Source organism: Amblyraja radiata, chromosome 26 (assembly GCF_010909765.2).
Source record: "Amblyraja radiata isolate CabotCenter1 chromosome 26, sAmbRad1.1.pri, whole genome shotgun sequence".
NCBI classification, from domain to species: Eukaryota; Metazoa; Chordata; class Chondrichthyes; order Rajiformes; family Rajidae; genus Amblyraja; species Amblyraja radiata.
In genome coordinates this window covers 8,611,130-8,634,123 of record NC_045981.1, presented here as the reverse complement: position 1 = coordinate 8,634,123, position 22,994 = coordinate 8,611,130, and the positions used below count along the sequence as shown (strand labels likewise).

At 38.6% G+C, this 22,994-nt stretch overlaps 1 protein-coding gene across 7 annotated transcripts in view; it reads left to right on the top strand.

The window, feature by feature from the left end:
* Positions 1-22,994, top strand: part of helz (helicase with zinc finger) — a 187,371-nt gene that overhangs the window by 57,027 nt on the left and 107,350 nt on the right. For 3 of the 7 annotated variants that reach the window (XM_033044145.1, XM_033044142.1, XM_033044143.1), the window contains 5 exons: positions 12,618-12,951; positions 15,994-16,124; positions 17,033-17,077; positions 17,173-17,355; positions 19,789-19,890. In XM_033044145.1, the coding sequence (XP_032900036.1) occupies positions 12,618-12,951; positions 15,994-16,124; positions 17,033-17,077; positions 17,173-17,355; positions 19,789-19,890 (795 nt within the window). Of the gene's footprint in view, positions 1-12,617; positions 12,952-15,993; positions 16,125-17,032; positions 17,078-17,169; positions 17,356-19,788; positions 19,891-22,994 lie in introns of all 7 variants that reach the window. The other 4 variants (XM_033044146.1, XM_033044148.1, XM_033044149.1 and 1 more) reach the window with 4 other exon arrangements.

Below are 22,994 nucleotides of genomic sequence, written 5' to 3'. Positions count from 1 at the left end.
TATGTGTAGATTGTTGTGTCAAAAGATAGTGTGTCAGAACCTGTTGCCTGTGAGGAACTGCCGATGGTGCCAGAACAATTGCTGCCCACGGATTTGCTGAAAGACTTTTGTGGGAGTCAGTTAAGTCACGCTTTGGGCTTTCCGAGCTGTCAATGTCAAGGCAATGTATGACCCACTGAGCTTCTCTAACAGTTTGTTTTTGCTCAAAGCAATGCGTTTCTTCTAGAAACATTCTAAATTATTTAAAAAACAAACATTTAAATGAAAAAAATAACTTAAATACACTTCACAGTAATTAAAAACAAGAAAGCAAACTCAACTAATGAAAAGAATCGTTCATATGTTCTCGTAGTGGTGATTATAATCACTCATACCATACTTGCACCTCATTTTTTTCATTAATTTTCTTTCTTCCTGTTATTTCAGCTTTAATTCTCCTGTTTACACCTTGTCCATACACGCTGGATCTGTGTGCAAGATGATATAGCATGTTTAGTTTGCCAGCGTTCTGTCAACTATTGGACTTTGCTTTTCACTAATGTCCTTTGCAGGTTTATGCCATGCCTGAGGATTTTTTCAATAATTCATACAGTTAGGTCCTGTAGAAGCAGTCAAAAGTGCCTTGGTAGCTATTTTTCAAAAAAAAATTTTCACAGCAAAGTTTAAGTAAAAGGACACTTTGATATAATACGATAAAAAGACTGTGGTGTGGCACAGTGGTGTAGATGGTAGAGCTAATGCCTCACAGCGCCAGACACCTGGGCTCAGTCCTGACCTTGGGTTCTGACAGTGTGGAGCTTGCACTTTCTCGATTCCTCCAGGTGCTCTGGTTTCCTCCTGCTTTCCAAAGATGAGTTAATTGATCTCTGTAAAAAACATTTTTTTTAAATTCCCCCTAGTGTGTAGGGAATAGATGTGAATGTGAGATAACATAGGACTAGTGTGAATGGATGATCAATTGGCAGTGGGCCGCAGGGCGTGTTTCCATCTGTATCTCTGACCTAAACTAAGATGTAAATGATGTTGCCCATCAACTAAATAATCATTTCAATTGGTCGTCTCAAAAATTGGGAGACACATGTTAGTAAGTCTTTGAAGTTTTTAAGCAGCTGTGCAGAAGGAGAAATGGACCATGGATATGAGCTGTCTGGCAGCTTTTTTTTTTATGGCAACGCTGTTAAGAGGAAGTCAGTTTGTATGAAGTGGAAAAGTCTGAAGGAAGTCTGCTTTTTTTGCAGCAGATTGCTGAGAGAAATGGTTTCTAAACATTGTGGGAGGGTTGGAGTCCTAGTGAAAAATCATCTGGTGTTTTCCTTTGATCTCTATGGCTAAATATCACACCATGGAGCATAATCCAGTGGAATCAGGTTTAGGGTTATTGTCAAATGTGCTGAGGTACTTGAAAAAACGTTGTTTTACCTGCTATTCAAACAAATCGGATTTACCATATATATATATATTCAGTTCCATATATATATATATATATACTCAGTTCCAGAGACAAAGACCAATGTCCCTAATGGGGTAGAGGTGAATCGAACAGTACCCTCGCGTATGGAAGGACCATTAATAAGCCTGATAACAAAAGGGGAAAAGCTGTTCCTGAGTCTGGTGGTGCTGCTTTCAAACTTCTCTACCTTCTGCCAGACGGGATTGGGGAGAAGGGGGAATTACCGGGTCTTTTGCTATGTTTGTTGCTTTTCCGAAGTATAGTGAAAAATCATTTCAATATTTATTTCATACAATTAGATCCACTAAAAGCAGTTGTAAGTGTCTTGATTTGTTACACTAAGAATTTATGGAGTAATATTAAGGACGTTTGGAGAATTGAAAATCCATCGGGCCGAGAATATTCATTTTACTCACCAGTACATAAAACTTACTCAAGGATAGACTATTTTTTAGTAGATTCAAAACTTATCCCATTTACCTATAACTCACAATATCATAACATCATAATCTCAGACCACGCCCCATTAACATTTATGATCAAAGTAAACGGAATGGCAGAGACACAGTCACAATGGAGATTTAATCCCCAAATCTTAAAAGATAAGTCATGTAATGAATATCTAGTAAAACAGATTAAAATGTTTTTTGAGGCTAACGATAGCCCTGAAATCTCTGCCTCCCTTCTTTGGGAAACATTTAAAGCATTTGTACGAGGAGCATTAATTTCTTCCCAATCATTTTTTAATAAAGAGAATAGGGCCAAACAACAGAAACTGGAAATGGAAATAAAGCAATTAGACACAGAAAATGCAGCAGCACCATCCACGATAAAACACAATAAAATTGCAGTATTGAAATATAAATTAAACAAGATTTATTCAGACCAAGTTATAAAACTTTATCAACATACAAAACAATTAAATTTTGAATTTGGTGACAAACCACAAAAACTATTAGCGCGTCAACTTCGCAAATTGGACGGGGAAAAAACAATATACAAAATTAGAACAGATAAGGGAGAAACATTAACACTGCCTAAAGATATTAATGATAGATTTCTACAATACTACCAAAAATTGTATTCATCTAAAATAACAGAACAATCAACGGGAATGGAAACATTTTTACAGAATTGTAAGTTTGCGGGTCTAGATCAGAAAGAGAGAGAATTGCTAGGGGCTGAAATTACGATAAAAGACATTGAAGAATCAATAAAGTCCTTAAAAAACGGAAAGTCGGCAGGACCCGATGGTCTAAATTCGGAATTTTATAAAAAAAATTATGATTTGCTTTCCCCACGCCTACAGACAATGTACAAATACGCTTATACTCAACAGAAACTCCCAGAAACTCTAAATGAATCTACAATCATACTTATACCAAAAACGGACAAGGATCTTGAAGACCCAGGTTCATACAGAGCTATAGCCCTCTTAAATACTGATCAGAAAATATTAACTAAGATTCTATCTAATAGATTGAGCTTAGTGATCAGCAAATTAATACATCCCGACCAAACAGGGTTTATCCCCAAACGGTATTCATTTTATAATCTGAGAAGATTATTTAATATTATATACTCCAATAGAATCCCTAACGCAGAGCTAGCAATTATCTCGTTAGATGCTGAAAAAGCATTTCACCAGGTAGAATGGCCATATTTATTTTCGGTGATAGAAAATTTCAACTAGGAGAGAAGTACTGTACATGGGTTAAATTGTTATATTCTAATCCAACAGCTAGAATATTAACAAACAAAATGTTATCAACTAAATTTAATCTCTCTAGAGGCTGTAGACAAGGATGCTCACTATCCCCACTATTATTTGCTCTTGCAATCAAACCCCTAGCAGAAAGCGTTAGAAACCATCCAGGAATATTTGGATACAATACTAGAGACACAAGGAATAAAATCTCCTTATATGCAGATTATATACTAATATATATTACAAAATTAGAAACTAGTATTCCAAACCTATTAAATCTAATAACTCAATTTGGTCAGTTTTCAGGATATAGGATCAATTGGAATAAAAGCGAAATCATACCAATAACAAAATTCAATTTACATACAATACAACAATCCCCTTTTAAAATAGTTAAAGATAAATTTAAATACTTAGGAATCTATGTAACTAAGACATATACCTCTTTATTTAAACTAAATTTCCCACCCTTATTGAATAAACTACATAAGAATATTCAATACTGGAAAACACTCCCCATTTCCATGCTTAGGAGAATTAATGCTATAAAAATGATTTTTTTACCGCAACTGCTGTACCTACTTCAATTAATTCCGATATATATCCCAAAAACTTTTTTCAAAAAAGTCGATTCCATTGTTACAAGTTTTGTCTGGGATTATAAGAATCATAGAATAAGTAAAACACATTTATGTAAATCAAAGATAAATGGCGGTCTGGCTTTGCCAAATTTCTTATTTTATTTTTGGGCAGTCCATATTAAAAACATGAATATCTGGCTGGAAGAAATGGATCAACAACCAGATTGGCTAATTATGGAAAAGGAAGACTGTCTACCTTTTGAAATTGGACCGATCAGATTTGCCCCCACAAAACTGCACAAAAAAACCTATAAAGAAAACCCCATAATACATAGTGGAATACGAATTTGGAAACAAATAAAAAAAGATTTAAAATTGAATAATATACCACTCTGCCTTCCCATTGTAAATAATCCTTTATTCAAATCATCCTTTATGGACAAAGGTTTCACACAATGGAAAAATTATGGAATCAAAAATATAGGACATCTTTATGGGAAAGGTACTTTTCTTTCATTTCAAGAGTTACAACAGAATTATGGACTGCACTCAAATAATTTCTTCAGATATCTACAAATTAGAGATTATGTTAAATCTAATACACAAGTTTACAGGAATAGGGAATCAGAAATTCTTGATGAATGTCTGAACAAGCATCCTAATACTGAAAAACTAATAGCTTATATTTATAACACCCTACTAAATAACGAGGTACCACTGACCGAACCATATAGATACAAATGGGGAAATGAAATAGGTCATCCTATCACGAAAGATATGTGGGACGAAAGTTTACAACAAATACATCAATGTTCATTAAATGCCAGACATACTTTAATACAATTCAAGGTCTTACATAGACTACACTTCTCTAAAATAAAACTAAATAGAATCTTCCCACAAATCTCTCCTATTTGTGATAAATGTCTACATTTAGAGGCTAATTTAACACATACATTTGCAAATTGTATAAAACTTAAACATTTCTGGACTGATATTTTTGAAATAACTTCAGAAGTTATTAATACAAAACTGGACCCAGACACAAAATTAATAATACTTGGAATATCAGAACAAAGCTTAACACTCACAACAAACCAAAGAAACTTCCTCAATTACAGTATAATAACCGGGAAAAAATTAATATTAAAATTTTGGAAAGGCCCTACAACCCCCACAATTAAAATGTGGATTACGGAAATGTCGGAGACCCTATACTTAGAAAGAATTAGACTTGTCTTAATGGACAAACAAGATCTTTTCCATAAAATTTGGGCTCCATTCATTAACTATCTGAAGGGATAGATTGGCACAGCACGAGGACCCAGCTGAAACTTGAACTCAGGAATAGATGAAAAGCTATACTTTTTAACCTACGAAACTATCTCCATTGATGTATTACAGGTAACCCATTCCACCTCCCTTGTTTTTCTGTTGTGTTTTTTTTTGCTTTCTTTTTTATTTGTAACTTTCTACCCTCTCTTTTTCCCTCTTTCTATAAAAAATAAAAACACTCGAAGCAGAAGTAATTGATAATGGAAAATTTTAATAATGTATGACTGATGTATATGAAATTTTTTTTTTACTATAATATGTAACTACATTTTATAATATGTCTACTTCTAATAAATAAATAAAAAAATAAAAAATAAATAAAAAAAAGAATTTATGGAGTGTATGCAGGTGAGCAACTATGGATAAGCTTCAGAATTGTGATGACGGAGATTTGTGATTTTATTTTGCCTGAACTTCCCAAAGCACCAGTGGGTTTGCTATTGACATGTTTGATTTAGTACCTGGTTAGGAATGCATCTCAATTGGATTTGTTGTCTATGTAGAACAGTTTCTTGCAAGACAAAAATCCGATATTTTTCCAGCAAATTATTCCAAGAAAGATTATGGCATGTAACAAAGTTAATGACAACTAATGCCCAAATACATTTACTGCTACAGATTTAACACTGGGAACTGAGGTGTTCGACTTCAATACAACAATTTAAACATTGTGCAAGAGCATATGTTTATAAACTGTGGTCCAGTGTAAATATTGCAGTCCTTGTTATTTGTCTATTTGTTTTGTGTCCCAAAGCTGATGATTCAAGCAATCTATAAATCATTAATTGCTTGAGAGTTGCCACTGTCTGGAAATCTAATGTTGTAACTAATGATCTAATAGATTAAAATGCCACATGGAATATCAAGATCATTAGAGCAATAATGTATTTGCTTAAGTGGTATATTAAAGAATTTAGGCAGTGAACGAACAGTTTTTTTTGGCTTATATAGACAAAAGACAATAGGTGCAGGTCTAGGCCATTCGGCCCTTCGAACCATTCAATGTGATCATGGCTGATCATCCACAATCAGTACCCCGTTCCTGCCTTCTCCCCATGTTCCCTGACTCCTCTCATCCTTCTAAATTCCAGAGTATCCAAGCCCAGCCGCTCCATACTTATGACAGTCCCGCCATCCCGGAAATTAACCTTGTGAACCGACGCTGCACTCCCTCAATAGCAAGAATGTCCTTCCTCAAATTTGGAGACCAAGACTGCACACAATACTCCAGGTGTGGTCTCACTTGGCCCCTGTACAACTGCAGAAGGACCTCTTTGCTTCTATACTCAACTCCTCTTGTTATGAAGGCCAACGTGCCATTCGTTTTCTTCACTTTCTTTCGCCTGCTGTACCTGCATGCTTACTTTCTGTGACTGATGAACAAGGATCCCCAGATCCCCTTGTACTTCCCCTTTTCCCAACTTGACCATGAAAGATATTTTTTGTGTAAAGAAGTGTGAGATATAAATGGATGTGATGAGAATGATAGTTACAGGCATTTAAGAACAACATTCATCCGTCTCTTTCCCCAGGATTTTCACTTTTTGTTTGCAATTAAACTTTATGACCTCGGAATTTAAGCTAAACATAAGCCAAGACTTTGTTCTTTATTCTTTGGTGCCAGCCACTGACACCCTCCTCCGCCTAGCGGAGTTGGTCCTCACCCTCAACAACTTTACGTTTGACTCCTCCCATTTCCTCCAAACACAAGGCGTAGCTATTGGCACACGCATGGGCCCCAGCTACGCCTGCCTCTTTGTCGGGTACAGTACCACCCCCTCCCCGGGCACTTTCCGTTGCAACCGCAAGAAATGCAACACCTGTCCCTTCACCTCCCCCCTCGACTCCATTCAAGGACCCAAGCAGTCGTTCCAGGTGCGACAAAGGTTCACCTGTATCTCCTCCAACCTCATCTACTGCATCCGCTGCTCTAGATGTCAGCTGATTTACATCGGGGAGACTAAGCGGAGGTTGGGCGATCGTTTCGCCGAACACCTCCGCTCAGTCCGCAATAACCTACCTGAACTCCTGGTGGCTCAACACTTCAACTCCCCCTCCCATTCCCAATCCGACCTCTCTGTCCTGGGTCTCCTCCATTGCCAGAGTGAGCAACACCGGAAATTGGAGGAACAGCACCTCATATTCCGCCTGGGTTGCTTGCGTCCGGATGGCATGAACGTTGAATTCTCCCAGTTTTGCTAGCCCTTGCTGTCTCCTCCCCTTCCTTAACCCTCGAGCTGTCTCCTCCCATCCCCCCCGCCCTCGGGCTCCTCCTCCTCCCTTTTTCCTTCCTTCTCCCCCCCATCCCCCATCAGTCTGAAGAAGGGTTTCGGCCCGAAACGTCGCCTATTTCCTTCGCTCCATAGATGCTGCTGCACCCGCTGAGTTTCTCCAGCATTTTTGTGTACCTTTGTTCTTTATTCTATCTGGAATGGAACTTGAATTATAAACATCTGACTCATGGAGTCAGCAACTGAGCCAGGGATGATAATCAAACAAAAATAAAGAGGCACTGGCAATGTGTTTGGTAGCAGAATATTATTTTTACCCTTCCGTTGAAGGCATGTGTCAACACATGTAAAACATGAATGAATTAGGGAGTAATATGGTTAATTTTTCACTAAAATGAAAGAAACGTACATAATTTGCACGGCATTTTGTCCATTCAGTCTCTGTGTGGATTTGTCTTCCGTGCGAGCAGAAGTCAATCCAGCTCCCAAGCTAGACTGAAATAAAAGCAGGAAATGCTGGAATCACTCGGGTGGTCAGGCTGGATCTTCGTCAAGCCCCCAATCGCCTCTCTTGCCTCTCTCAATAACCTGGGATAGATTTCTTCTGTGCCTGGGTATTTATTCATCTTGATCTCAAGTTGCCCTAGCATATCACATTCAAGGGTTTAAAAAGTTCATCATTCTGCTCCAAAATAAATTAGGAAATTATTAATTTTCATTTGCTGGAACATTATCAACCTTGCTGCTTTTAATGTTCTCCAAATATGTAATCTTCAAGTTTGTGCTCTCCATCAAATCAGAAATAACTTTCATTCAGAGTAGAATTATTTATATTTTCTATTCACAACATGATACACTAAAAATTCTGAGATGAATTCATTCAGATATTTTTTTTAACCTCTCCCACCAGCTTTACAGTATACCTAGTCTGCTTTAAATGCATCTCTTTTTATGCAAGATAGACACAAAAATGCTGGAGTAACTCAGCGGGTCAGGCAGCATCTCTGGAGAGAAGGAATGGGTCAATCAGTCTGAAGAAGGGTCTCGACCCGAAACGTCACCCATACCTTCTCTCCAGAGATTTCTGCTGAGTTACTCCAGCATTTTGTGTCTATCTTCGATTTAAACCAGCATGAAGTTCTTTCCTACACATTTTGGCTACTTTTATGCATCCTTTAATACTTGAGCTAAATACCATGCTAATTTGGATATTATCCCCAGGTTTTGGCTTGCTATCTTCAAAGACTGAAGTGACTGGCATCAGGCAACATATCTAAATGTTTTGGGAGTAGTTGATGTGATGTGTTCGCTGCCTTGAATAACAATGTTAGCACCAGCAGGTGGCACAGCTGCATTGTGAAACTGGTGAAATGATCGGGACACTGTACGACCTCATTCTGTTCTTACTCTAGGGCAGGCTCTGAGGCTCAGTTCTTTGTAAATAGATTCTCGACTGTTTAATTGTCAAAAAGTACCAACAACAGAACAATTACATTCTTTCTCGTTTAAGAAGGAACTGCAGACCCGAAACGTCACCTATTTCCTTCACTCCATAGATGCTGCCTCACCCGCTGAGTTTCTCCAGCATTTTTGTCTACATTCTTTCTTGTAGTCACTTAACAGGCTTGTAAACACAATACACACAGATAATATATAATAAATAAAAAATAAAAAAATAATAACCACAATACTTTTGCAAAAAAAAGAACCAAAGTCCTTTGTGGAACCAAAGACAGTGCATCGAAGTTCATAGTTGATGTTAATATTGTGTAGTGTTCAAGAGCCTGATGGTTACTGAGAAGAAACTATTCTTGAATCTGGAGATCATAGTTTTCAGATTTCTGTATCACCTTCATGATGCTGAGAGTGAAATGATAGCAAGGTGAATAGGCAATAAGTTTCTGAAGTCAATCATTGATTAATGTCTGGATTCAATTAGAAAGCTACCAGTTTCTTAGTGTTCCAGTCAATGGCTGTGATACTGATGATTTCCTAACCTTTTATCAAACATGTTAGCATAAGTGTGATCGCAAAGTTCGCATATATTTGTGCAGACATTTGAGCCGTTGTGTTTTAGTTTAGTTTAGAGATACAATGCGGAAACAGGCCCATTGGCTCCGAGTCCGTACCAACCAGCGATCCTCGCACATTATCACTATCCTACACCAGGGACAATTTTTACATTTATAATAAGCCAATTAACCTAACCTGTCTGTCTTTGGACTGTGCGAGGAAACCAAAGCTCTCGGAGAAATCTCACGCAGGTCACATGGTGAACATACAAACTCCGTACAGACAGGCACCTGTAGCCAGGATCGAACCTGTGTATCTGGCCCTGTAGTAGCTGTAAGGCAGCAACTCTACTGCTGCGCCACCATGCAGTCCCACTCAGCTACAAAATCTCATTTCACGTTGGACATTATCCAACCAACTGATAGAGGGTGGTTTTCGAAAGGTTTTTTGAAACACTGTGTTTTGAAACATTGCCGCTCCAACACATAGTGAATTTATTTGTAATCATCCTGAATCACACTGTCGGATGCCTGATCATCAGGAGGTTAGACTGCAAGATGGGCTATTACAGGTTTTAACCAAGGCTAACCTTTCAAAGCATCAAAGATAATCTTGAGAAACAAGAGACAACAGATTCTGGAATCTTGAGCATAAATAGGTTTATATTGGATTTTGAATATTCTGCAAATTTGGATCTGCTCTCCTATATAATCAGATCATGGCTGATCTGATTCTTTCCTTGGTTCTCCTTTCATATTTACTTACAGTAACCTTTCACCATCCCCTGCTTTTGACGAATCTATTTATCTGTCTTAAAACTATTCCATGACTCTGCTTCTATTGTTTTTTGAGCAAGAGAGATGCAAGGACTCTTAATCTTTTGAGAAATATTTCTGCTTCACCTTTGATTCATAGAAACATAGAAAAATAGGTGGAGGAATAGGCTATTCGACCCTTTGAGCCAGCACGGCTGATTATCCAAAATCTGTACCCCGTTCCTGCTTTTCCCCCATATCCCTTGATTCCTTCAGCCCTTAGAGCTAAATCTAACTCTCTCTTGAAAATATCCAGTGAATTGGCCTCCACTGTTTTCTGTGACACATAATTCCACAGATTCACAATCTGTGAATTCCACAGATTCAGTTGGCCAAGCAAAACAATCTCTTGTAAAATTCTTATATCATTATAATGCATTTGTTTAAAACAACATCTCTCTGCTCATTTATAATCCTATGTTCCACTTATTCTTTGCATCCAACTCGGCTCAATCTACAACATTTAACGTGCTGCCCTTGATGTTTCTCATTCTTCTCATTATTTGGTGTATAACTGTCTCCATTCCCGAGTTAAACTAATTATTGGTGGAACTTGGTGGTCAGGCTGCATCTGTGGAGGTTAAAATAGAGGCAATGTTTCTGGTTGGGTACCTTCTTCAGGCTGATGAGCCCAAACTTTGTCCATTTCCTTCCACAGATGTTTCCTAACCCACTCGGTTCCTCCAGCAATTTGGATGCAAAGAACTGCAGGTGCTGGTTTATAAAAGAAAGACACAAAGTGTTGGATTAACTCCACAGGTCAGGCAGCATCACTGGAGAAATATAAAAGTGGAAATTTTAGGTTAGAGCATTCAATGAATTGAATAAGTTTAGAAGCAGAGGTTAGACGATGATTTAAGGAAAGAGTGCTGTACAGATTCTGAAAATTCTTCCTCCATTGCTCAGATGAATCAGTTACTCCTGATATCTCTACAGACATTCCCCTCAATTCACCTCTAAGCATGTCTTCAGTGCAACCCCACAAATGTGATAATCCTCATCTTCAAATTCTGAGCACACTGATCCTGTTCCAAGCCTTTATTTTATTTGTATCCCTCCACTGTGCTGCATGCATTTCCTGCTCTATCAATATTTCTGCTTTGTAGTCTTTTGTCTACATTTTAAAAAATGTTAACGCTGGAAGATTCCAGTCCAGTTTAGGGCCGGGTTTCTATTAGTTCTAGTGAATCTAATTTTACCTATCTAATATAATTGCATTTATTTCTTCCAGTTTTTTTTCTCCAATCTGAAATACCCCTTCCCCATAATTTTATCTTGATTTAATTTGTTTCTGTTTCAGTTTAGTTAATTGTCACATGTACCGAGGTACAGTGAAAAACTTTTGTTGCGTGCTAATCAGTCAGCAGAAAGACAACACATGATTATAATCGATTCATTTACAGTGTATAGATACATGACACATGTTTGTTATAGTGCAGGTTTTCCTTTGATCCTGTTGTATGTTGCAAAACATACTTGGCGAATAGAATATAGAATAGAAATAATTTTATTGCCACACAATAAAGTCTGATTCTGATTCTGATACCACCCTTAGCTTCTCTACTTATTAATGCTTTTTATGTTCAATACCTCTGCTGTGAAACAATTGCCCCTGCACTGAATATCTTGTACCAATTTCTAACAAACTTGTGAGTTCCAATTTCACATAAACCTTCTCTTTTCATGCCACAATCCTTTTTTCCCCTGTAGGAATTCAGTGCTATTCCTATGGTTAGCTGCCCATTTTCCATTTCCCTTGCCAGAACCGTCTCTACAACACTAGCTCATTGCCTCAGCACATTGACTAATCTCCTAATACGCAGCCTAAAAAAATAGTGATTTTCCTCTGGTTTGTTTATTTTCTTGACCTCTACTTCAGTCTTTGATCTTGAGCTCGAGCAGATTTGGTTGAAGATGATTCCCATTGATGTCTTTGGTTGCCTTGCGATGCCAAATGACTTGGAATTAGTGGGTACCGCTGTGAGGGTGGTGAAGTGCAGATAGAATGGTGTGGGTAAAGGAAGCAAAAGGTAGTGAGTGATTGCGCCTTGCAAACAATAAACACTTCAGCAAATTGTCAACTATTAACTAATTGCTAATTGTAACTATTTTAAATGCATCCATTTGATCAATTTCCTTAAGAATGAAATTACCGATATTAAAAAGTGTGTGTGGTGAGAAGCTGAGGAGTAGAGGAAACATCTACAGAGAGAGAGAGAGAGACAAGATTGACCCTTCATGTTAGTGGGCTTTCATTATTAATGAAGGATCGTCAACCTTGCACCGTACTTTTTTTACTCACTCTATAGATTCTACCCACTTCTGAGTATTTTCCATTTCTTATTGATATTTGCAGCACCTGCAATCATTTATAATGTATAGCGTTAATGGACTGATTATTTCTGAACATCAGAGTTGTTGTGGCATTGTATGAATACTTGAAAAACACCAGATTTTAATGAAGGATCTCTGTCTAATTTGCAGGTTCAACATTAAAGTAAATTTATATCTGGTAGCGAACTTCATGCTCACTGGTGTTTCAGGCGGTGCTAAATATGCTCAGAGTGGACAACTGTTTGCTCGCTTCAAACTCACAGAAACTCTGTCAGAAGAAACTTTGGCTGGACGATTAGTAATGACCAAAGTCAATTCTGTCCTGCTGTTGCCAATAACTAAAGAGAGATCCATGCAAATCCAGGGGACCAAAGAGAAGGTTTATGAAGCTGCGATTGAAGAAAAAACAAAGGAATGCATTTATTTGAGACTGACCAAGGAATGTTGCGAGGAGCTGAAGCTTCGAGCAGATCGAGAGATGCAGGTAATTTGTTTATCTGCCTCATTTGCGCTTATTTTATAATTTTTAAACTGGAGCACCTCATCATAGAATGGTTGTTGTGATGCTAGAAATATAGAAACAAAGAAAATTAGATGTAGGCATGGACAAGTTGTGCATTGAATCTTTCCATCATTCAAAATAATCACGGCTGACTATCTCAATAGCATATTCCTGCTCTCTCCCCATTACTGTAATGCACTTTGTGCCCAGAAATGTATCAATCTCGTTAAATGCGTTTGGCAGCTTGACCTCTACAGCCTTCCTCCTTAGAAAATCCACAGGTTCACCACTGTAAGAGTGAAAGAATATCTTCTAATCTGAGCCCTGTCTTTATATCTTGAGACTGACTTCTGGTTCTGTACACCCTGCCAAGCAAAACTTCCTTCCTAAATTCAATCTGTCGATCTGTGATTAAAATGTTGAAATTTCAAATAGATTCCCTCTCATTCTTCTGAGCTCGACTGTATAGAAAGGTGCTCGACCTAATCTGTTGTCGTATGGCATTTCTGCCATTCCAGTAATTGGTCTGCAATCACTCAATGGCACATTTCTCCTGTCTTAGATAATGAGACTAAAATTGCATGTAGTACTCCAGGTGTCTCGTAAAGGCCCTGTATAACTCTAATGAGGCATTGTGGCTCCTGTGCTAAAAACTTCTTGCTGTGGAGTCTGATGTTCCAGGATGTCTGCCCAATTTAGTAATTCAGCACCATTTGAATAATGGCGTTTAAAAAAAAACTGTGTTATGTTAGCTGCTCAATTCAAACATGATTAGAAATAGTTGAGTGGAAGAGCTAATTACACCTTTTAGTTTGCTAGTTGCATTACCAACTTAAGTCTCCTTTAAAAATACCTGTGTGTATCTGTAAATAAAGCGATTATCTATGGAAAGATTTATCTGTTAATTCTTTGAATATTTGGAGTAATTCAGTGGGTCTGCATCTCTGGAGAACATGGGTATGTGAATTTTTAAGTTGGGACCGTTCTTCAGATTTCACACTTGGTTAAACCAATAGTAGACTTGGCAATCATTTTGTGAAACACTTGTGCTCTGTCCGTAATGGCCATCTTGAACATCTGGTTCTTTGTCATTTTTAAATCTTCCTCCCACTCTCATATCAACCTCCCTATTCTTGGCCCTCTCATAAGTATGGAAAGGCAATTGGAAGAACATATCATATTCTGCTTTGGTAGATTACAACCATATGATGTAAACAATGGATTTTCCAATTTCAGGTAACTTAATCTTGGAGCTCTCCTCTTCCCCGCTCACTTCCACTTAATTTTCTTATCTCTTTGTTCACCAACCCCCCTTCATGGTCCATCTGCCCATCATCCCCTCTCCATCTGATTCCAGCTGTCAGACACATTTTCCTCTTCACTCGATCCGAATGCAAGGCATCAGCCCGAAACATTGCCCAACACTTTCCGCCTCCAAAGATGCAACTTTCCCTTCCAGCATTCTGTGTTTTTGCTACTTGTTGATGGTTCAGCTAATTATGAAAATAAGTCGCTGAGCTGTACAGACTAGATTTGAACAGTTTTTGGTGGTCACCTTGAATGACCTTCCAAAATGAAAACAGAGAATGCTTGAACGTAGGTTAGAGATAATCTGTGGCGAGTGGGCAGTTAATATATCAGTTTGATGATGTATTAGCACCCGTCTAATGGTTGTTATGTCCCTGAAACATTAACACCTTCATGTTAACAGCTGGTGTCTCACCTGAGTACCTAAGGCACTTTATTTTGGCCTTCCATCATTTGTAACATTTTGCTTTTGTGCACAGTAAGATAAACGTCATTGTTTCTGGTTTAGAGAAAGGAAAATTGGCCTCTGTTCTCACTAATGTTTGGACATAGGGCAAAGGAAGAAACAGGTTTAAGGGTTAACTGACATAAACAGTGCTGATCCTCACCATTCAGAAGCACCCTTGAATAAAGGAAATTTGGACAACCGTGAAGTCACACACACCTATGGAAATATGAGGAAATATGCATAACAGGTTGCACTGCCTTCATAGAGTGCTTAGCAGTCAGTGGTGGCTGTAGAGTTGTTGTCCACGCTAGTCTTCTTCTTCTTGCGTATGGCGTGAACAGCCTAAAGTTGGAGGACAACTTGTTCTATTTGATCTTATTTGATTGTGCACGCCGGGTTGATTGCATTCGTCGAATCAGGGCGGACCACGTGAAGGTTGTAATCTTTCACTACGCAAGTGAAAACACCAATAACCTTGCAAAATCTTCCTCCAAAAGAAATTGGCGAAACATCACCGACCCATGTTCTCCTAACCACTGAATTAGTGCAATGTTGGTTTCTTTTTTTGTTAACCAGCCTTTGCAGTTCCTTGTATCTCCTTCCAAATATTATCTTAAATTAGGTTTGGGAATTTGTTCCTGCTTTTTAGCATAAAGTTGTTTCGAAAATTAATTTCAGTTACTCGTTTTTAGGTGCCAATGATAATTACACCGCTTCTTGGTGCTGATATTGAGTGCTCTAGAAATATGCAGATTCCCCAGCTGATGGGAAGCTGCTCAGAGAGAACATCTCTGTCATTTCATACTTGCTACTCTTTTCATCATATATTCATCGGGCCGACTGCTGAAACCGTTCCATACCGAAAGGCACTTTGAAACAAACATTTCTTGAACTGATTTTTGAAGTTCTTGAAGTACAAATAAAACACTTTTAGCAATTCAAACATTTAAAAGTGAAATGCATGCAAATCTATTCTATATGAAGTCCTTACCTCTATCTCTGTTAACACCACACGAGTATACTGAAGACCTGAAAACTGCAGACGCTGCTTTACAAAAAGAGGCACAGCGTGCTGGAGTAACTCAGCGGATTACTCAGAAGGGTCCCGACATGAAATGTCGCTGTCCGTGTTCTCCTGAGATGCTGCCTGTCCTGCTGAGTTACTCCAGCGCTTTGTGTCTTTTCTAGTGTACTGAACATTACCTAGATTGTTATCTTTCTATTGAACTTATTTTCGAATCACTGACAAGTGCTGTATTAATCCGTAGGTTGAACTTCAATTTCAACTCAATCGCTTGCCCCTCTGTGAAATGCATTATGCCCTGGACAGAATCAAGGACAACAGTATTCTCTTTCCAGATGTCTGCATGTTTCCCACAATTCCCTGGAGCCCTATCAGGTATGGTGTGCCAACAAGCTGACAGTTGAGAATGTGGCATTAATATTGCATCAGTCATGCCGCACACCGCAGATGGCTTTATTAAAGCTGACATATAGATTTGGGCACTTCATAGGCCTCCTTCAGCTGCCTTTTCAAAAACATAAGGTTGGATTGACCATTCTGTCAGAGTGGGAAACGCAGGTTGGAAAATTTGCATTCATGTATATTTATCACACATAATACAGTTATGGGTAGTTAATCTGTTGATGGGGAGCAATAATTCATGTGAGATTAACAGCATGTAACTGATTTACATAGACTGAAATTAGGAAGTTTTATTTTTAGTTTTTACATGAAGCACAAAATCATGTGATTGTGTTCCTAACTCCAGAAGAGATTTTTCTTTACAGATGTGTCAACATATTGTGTGTAATTTCCTTTTGCAAATAGTCATTCAGATTTTGTGCATTACATATCTTCTGATTTAACTCCAAATAAAATGATAAACATATTTTATGATAGACTTGCCTGCCCTCTGGTTGCCGTGCTGAAAGAGCGGTACACTTGCTAATTATGCACTGTTAATAGAATCATTGTACTTGGCAAGCTGGCTAACGTTGTGGATATTTAGCTTAATGGGAAATGTTCAGCTAGCCCTTTACAAATGGAGAATATTTGATGTGGTGTTTCTTGCCCATGCATTAATGGTCCTCCTTTGCATCCCTATTTACCATAAAATTTTGAACGCCTTTCCAGAAGGATTTGAGGTTCACTTTTGTCCTGTTTTTTGTGAATCCATATTTCATTAGTCTGTGCAACATACTAAATTGAGCATTTGTAAAACAATGAAAGAGGATGAGTCAATGTGTCATGCCACTGACTTTCCTCAGTTGCCACAGTTTTTACCTTTTGGGTTTGTTTTCCAGATGGGCAATACCTCTACAACATCATTTGGATGTTGTAAATTTTAGGTATAATATACTTTATTGAAAAATTTATATCCTAACATTTCCGCCTCAAGAGTATCATGAGTTGCAAATAGTTGTTTTGTTTTATCCTACTGGAGTAGACAATGGGACGAGCAGTTGGATCCCCGGCTGAATACAAAACAGAAGGAGGCTATTCTGGCAATCACAACTCCGCTTTCCATCCACCTTCCGCCTGTTCTCATCATTGGACCCTATGGAACGGGGAAAACATTCACACTGGCACAGGCAGTCAAACACATACTAAAACAACAGGACACGAGGTGAGCTTTCCAATGCAATTGTTAAACTTTATCTTCCTTTTTGTTAAACAAATAATTTTATTGGATGAGGATGTGGTCATGTCCCAATGGTTTGAGCAATAAGGAAAGGATGGGCAAATTCAGACTTTATTCCTTGGAGCGAAGGAGGCTGAGGGGTGATCTTATAGAGGTATATTAAATCATGAAGGCAATAAATAGGGTGAATGCACAGTCTTTCACCCAGGGTTGGGGAAATTCCCATAAGTTTCAGAAATATACCAAGACGTTGCATGTGAATGCATTTTCAGGCATCTCACAATCATTCAGGAGAGCTGTTTAAAGTTAGCCATTGGCTATTATGCCTTCCTGCCTGAGAGCATTTTGCAATGAATGTGAGATATATTGACAGCTGCTAACCCAGACTCAAATTGGATATTGCAGACTCAATTTAAGGTGTTTATGACAATCCTTTGAGGGAACAAAATCAATTGGAAGTTGGTATAATAAATTTTACCCATGTTATAAATCTGTACTGTGTATTTAACATGCAGAACATAATTTCAATGTGTTGGTGTTTGACACAATCCAAAGGCACCATTTTGAAATGTGGCTGGAAGTTAGACAGAAATGGGCACCAACAGATGGCTTTGCTGTAGGCTAGAATAAATGTAGCCAAAACAACTTGCCAGTTTGGGCATCCATATGTCCCTTTTCCTGAAGGCCACTGAGAAATTAATCTTGTCAAGAACGATAAAGAATGTTATTGCTTCCCGTTGCCATCTGAGTGTACTGTAGGTAGTTTGTTTACTCGCTCTGTTGTTTCCATGCTCTTAGCTTAAATCAGATTTAACAGTCTGATTTTTATTTTCATGTGCAAAAGTTTATTCTTTGTACCTTGTGATATTCCTCTGGAAATACTCAGCAGCCTATCAGACAGGGTCAGTGGAGAGCGCAAGCGTTCATGTTTTTGTAGTTATTAACCTTGCAACGCAACTTGCTCGGACCAAACATCATGGACCTGAAGTCTGTGTTCTCTGTATTTCTCGTCACAGCAGTTGCCTGACCTGAGTGTCTCCAGAACTTTTTTATTATTTCAGGTTTTCAGCTTGTGCAGTTTTGTTGGTTTTTGATTGCGTATCTGTATTTTTGGGGCATGTTTCTGTAGTTGTTGCTTTGGTACAAAAATGCCAGGCAAAATTTCAGATGTAAATTTACAGTTCTTGCTACAGCGGATGACATTGAGCAACCACAAGTGGTCTACAGTGATTATGGGCCTATGCATGCACTGGAGTGGCTACAGCCCAGTGACTAACTGCAGCTGTCTTCCCACCTATTGAGTTGGCATAACTTCTCCCATTTCCAGGATACCGCCCAGATGTTCGTCCCCTAAAATGTATGATGCAGTGGAAAAATCTTTGCTTACAATATGAATTCAAGATGAGTTCATATTCACCCACCAGTCGAATGATTTCAGATGAGTGTCATATGACATAGAACAGTACCACACAGGAATGGGCTCTTCAGTCCACAATGTCTGTGCCGAACATAATGCCAAGCTAAACTGATCTCATCTGCCTGTACATGATCCATGTACCTCTATTCTTTGCTATTCCATGTGCCTCTCTTTAAAGCCTCTCAAATGCCACTATCACATCTGCCTCCACCACCACCCCAGACAATATGTTCTCAGTCCCCACCAGTCTGTGTAAAAAAAAACTTGCCCTGCCCATCTCCTTTAACCCTCCCCCCCACCTCATAACTTTGCCCTCAAGTATTGGACATTTCCACACTGGGAAAATGGTTCTGACACTCTACCCTGAAGTGTCACTTAGTCATGTTCCAAATGATTCCTTCCACTTTGGGCAGGTTCTGCACTCTCATACAGGTGCACATTTTGCTGCACTACATGCAAGGGCAATGACTTCAGATGAATGGGAACATCATTTGCTCCAGAGTAGTTTGTGTTTATTTAAAAAAAACAGTGCTGGGGTAACTCAGGCAACATCTCTGGAGGACATGGGTACATGATGTTTTGGGTCGGGGATCCTTCAGATTGGTCATGCTTATCCTGGATGTGTGCACTTCCATCCATCCATTTGATTTTGGCCTTTTCTGTATGTGAATTTATGGCACTGGTTGTTCAGTAGCTGGGAACCCAGAGCAATATGTATATGTGCAAGGGGTGGGTTGCCAGAAGGTTAGAGTAGTTGGAAACAATCCTGCCTTCTGTGGATGGGGAGAGAATCAGTGAGACCCCATCAAAGGACTGCTACTTCACTCTCGGGAAGTTTACACACTTGCTCCCATTTCATCGTCAGGAACTTGAAAAAGAGTAGAATATATATTTATGCAATTGTCTTTAAGCTCTATCATGTTCAGTAACTTTCAATCCAATTTTGATTACATGTTCCTAATGTTCTTTAACCATTTTATTTGTACTTTTCCCATCGCTAGGATCCTTATTTGCACCCATTCCAACAGTGCTGCTGATTTATATATAAAAGATTATCTCCATCCTTATGTTGAAGCTGGAAATCCACAAGCCAGACCTCTCAGGTATGATGTTCAAATGTTTGACATGGTTGTCATTACTTTGCTTTTTGCGCTAGTTTACTTAAAATAACTGAACATTTATTGTTTGTTTATTGTTGTTGTTCCTGACAAAGCAGTGGCAAATAAGAATATAATTGTTCTGCTTCATATCAAGTGCATGTGACAAATGTGACTCTATAGACTATTCCTGTGCAATGATTTGAATTATAGAGTCATATAGCATGGAAACAACTTTGGCCCAACTAGCCCATGCTAACCAAGATGCCCCATCTATGCCAGTCCCACCGACCTGCGTTTGGCCCATATCACTCTAAACCTTTCTTATCCATGTACCTGCCCACATGTGTTTTCAATGTTTTTGGAGTATCTGCTTCAACTACCTCCTCTGGCAACTTGTTTCACATACTGAGTGCCGTCTGTGTGGAAGGGTATTTGGTGGTGTATCTCAACTTACTAGTCTGGTGATTCTTTACCAGGGAATGATTACCTCCAATTGCTTGCTTGCTCAAGCAGTTCAAAGCCCTTGTCTCAAGCAACAAAACACTAAAAACTGACGGTTTTCAGAGTAATGCCCATAGACTATATACAACGAGATATTCTGTCCCATCCCAAAACAAATAAAGAAAATGAACTTAAAAATATTTACATCCCATGAAAAAGAAACTTGTTACAGAGCATTATGTCAGATGCATGGGTTTGCTTTTATTTTTGTCCTTTGTAATTTGATGGCCAGGAAATGATCAAACATGTAAATTATGTGGTCCACCTGCTCAAAACGTCTTAATGTGTATTTTGACAAACGTTATCATCATCCTGGACCTCTGGATTTGTAGTATAAATGAATGGATTTATGCTAAGGGTTAGATCAATTCTTGTCCAAATGGATGCTTCTATGCATGGTGCTCTCTGTAATGGCTACCGATGTGGCCCATTTTTATTGCTATTGGCACAAATGTAGACTTGTTCCACAGAATATAGAACAGTTCAGCACAGGAATCGGCAATCGACCCACAATGTCTATACCGAACATGATGCCAAGATAAACTAATCTCCTCTGCACCTTCCTATCTTTTCTACTTCCACCGCCATCCCAGGCAGCCAGCACGTTTCAAGCATCCACCACTCTGTGTAAAACAAACTTGCACCACGCCTTCTTTAAACTGTGCCCCTCTCACCTTAAAACTCACTCTCGCCTCTCTGTGGTGCTGAGCCAGAATTTGCTTCCTGGATTAAGGTGTCCTGAAATTTGCAACATGGAGAGTCATCCTGTTTTGAATTGATGGCATGAATTTGTCTGCAAAGATTTCTGAGACTATTCATTTGAAATCTTTTCTGTGTTAAATGGTTACCCTTGGCCTCGGTGTCTGTTACTCCAAATACGTGACCCCTTGTATCACTATTTTAGCATTTTGTGTTGTTAAACCTACTTCATCTTCATTTAAATTTGCGAAAACCCGTGCATATTCCTTTAATTCCATGACAGCTCTCACGACTGTAGATTGCCTATAATTGTGTTGATCCATAAAATAAAATAAAAATCCAGCTTTGCTCAGTGTTATCTGCACGTGTTATCTCGGCCACGTCAATGGGAGAGTATCTGGATGAAGCTATAGGGTGGCGAGTAAGGCGTAACATGTGAAACCATTTTAAGAAGATATTACTTACCATGGTAGCTGAGGAACCTGAGGCGTGTAGTATCTGTGAAACTGTGTTCTATCCCTCAGGACAAGCCTGGAGTGCAATGGAAGCAGAGTAGCGATGACATTTCTCCTTCCAAAATGCATTATTTTCATTCCCTTGTACAATTTTGAGAGAAGCAGAAATTAATGTTTTCACAAAATGAAGTGAAGAAAGATAAAGAGATGGTGGGGGGGAAAAGAGCAAAAAAATATAATGTCAATGTAAGGCAGAAGAGATTAAATTAAAAAAAATTGGGTGTGAAAGGCAGAGGGCGCTGACACAATAAGAAATAAACTTTACCTCGAGGTGCTGTGAATAGGAACAGAAGAAATGTTTTCTGTAGCTGAGATCTAGATTTCTCCAAAGGCGGAGGTTTTGGACAGCTAGTTAAATCTGAGCTAATTGTGGTTAATGATATTAACAAAGCGAAATAATTTAAAACAAAAGACTTGGAGAATGGCAGTTTTTAAACTTCATGAATTAAACGTTGTCATGCAGTTTGGTAGCAGAGGAATGCTGAACAATTGAAGGAAATGGTGAGACAAGGTGTGGGAGTAACTCAGCGGGTCAAACTGCATCTATGGAGAGCATTATATATTCGGGTTTCATCAGAAACATTGAAAAGTAATAATTCTTTTAGTTTAACTATTTGTTTAAAAATCAGTTTTTGAATTGTTCATGGTGGGATCGGAGGTGTTGCTCCAAACCTCAGTTTCCTTGGCTTGAACTATAATCAGGGATCTGTATTATTGAATAATTTAATATGATGTATTGATTTTAGTCAGGAAGTGAAAAGTCATGGTCCAACAGCAATGAATACAGAGTTTACCTTTACCAAAAGTCTTAAGCCTTGCGTGCAAATGTTTTAGCTAATAGAGAGTCAAAGAGTGACAGCGTGCAAACAGGCCCTTCAGCCCAACTTGCCCACACCGACCAACATATTCCAGCTACACTTGTCCCACCTGTCTGTGTGGTCCATATCTCTCCAAACCTGTCCTATCTATGTACCTGTCTAACTGTTTCTTAAACGTTAGGATAGTCCCAGCCACAACTACCTCGTCTGGCAGCTTGTTCCATACACCCACCAACCTTTGTGTGAAAAGGTTACCCCTCAGATTCCTATTAAATTTTTTCCCCTTCACCGTATGTTGGATTTGCTGAAATTCGGGTTGTTTCGTGGTTTAATTTGAGAGTGATTACGTAAATTAAATTTTATGTTTTGTAAGTGGGTTTTCAGTGGGGTTGCTGGAGTTATTGTTTTTAATGACAATGGGTAACTGAACTTCCAGTGTGGTTCATTTGCAAATGAGTGATCGCTTGCATTGCAGAATTATCCATTAATTCACTCCCAGCAAAAGCCAGATTATATAATTGAAATACAAACATCAATGACCGCTGGAGCACAGAACTACGTTCACACGCAGCAG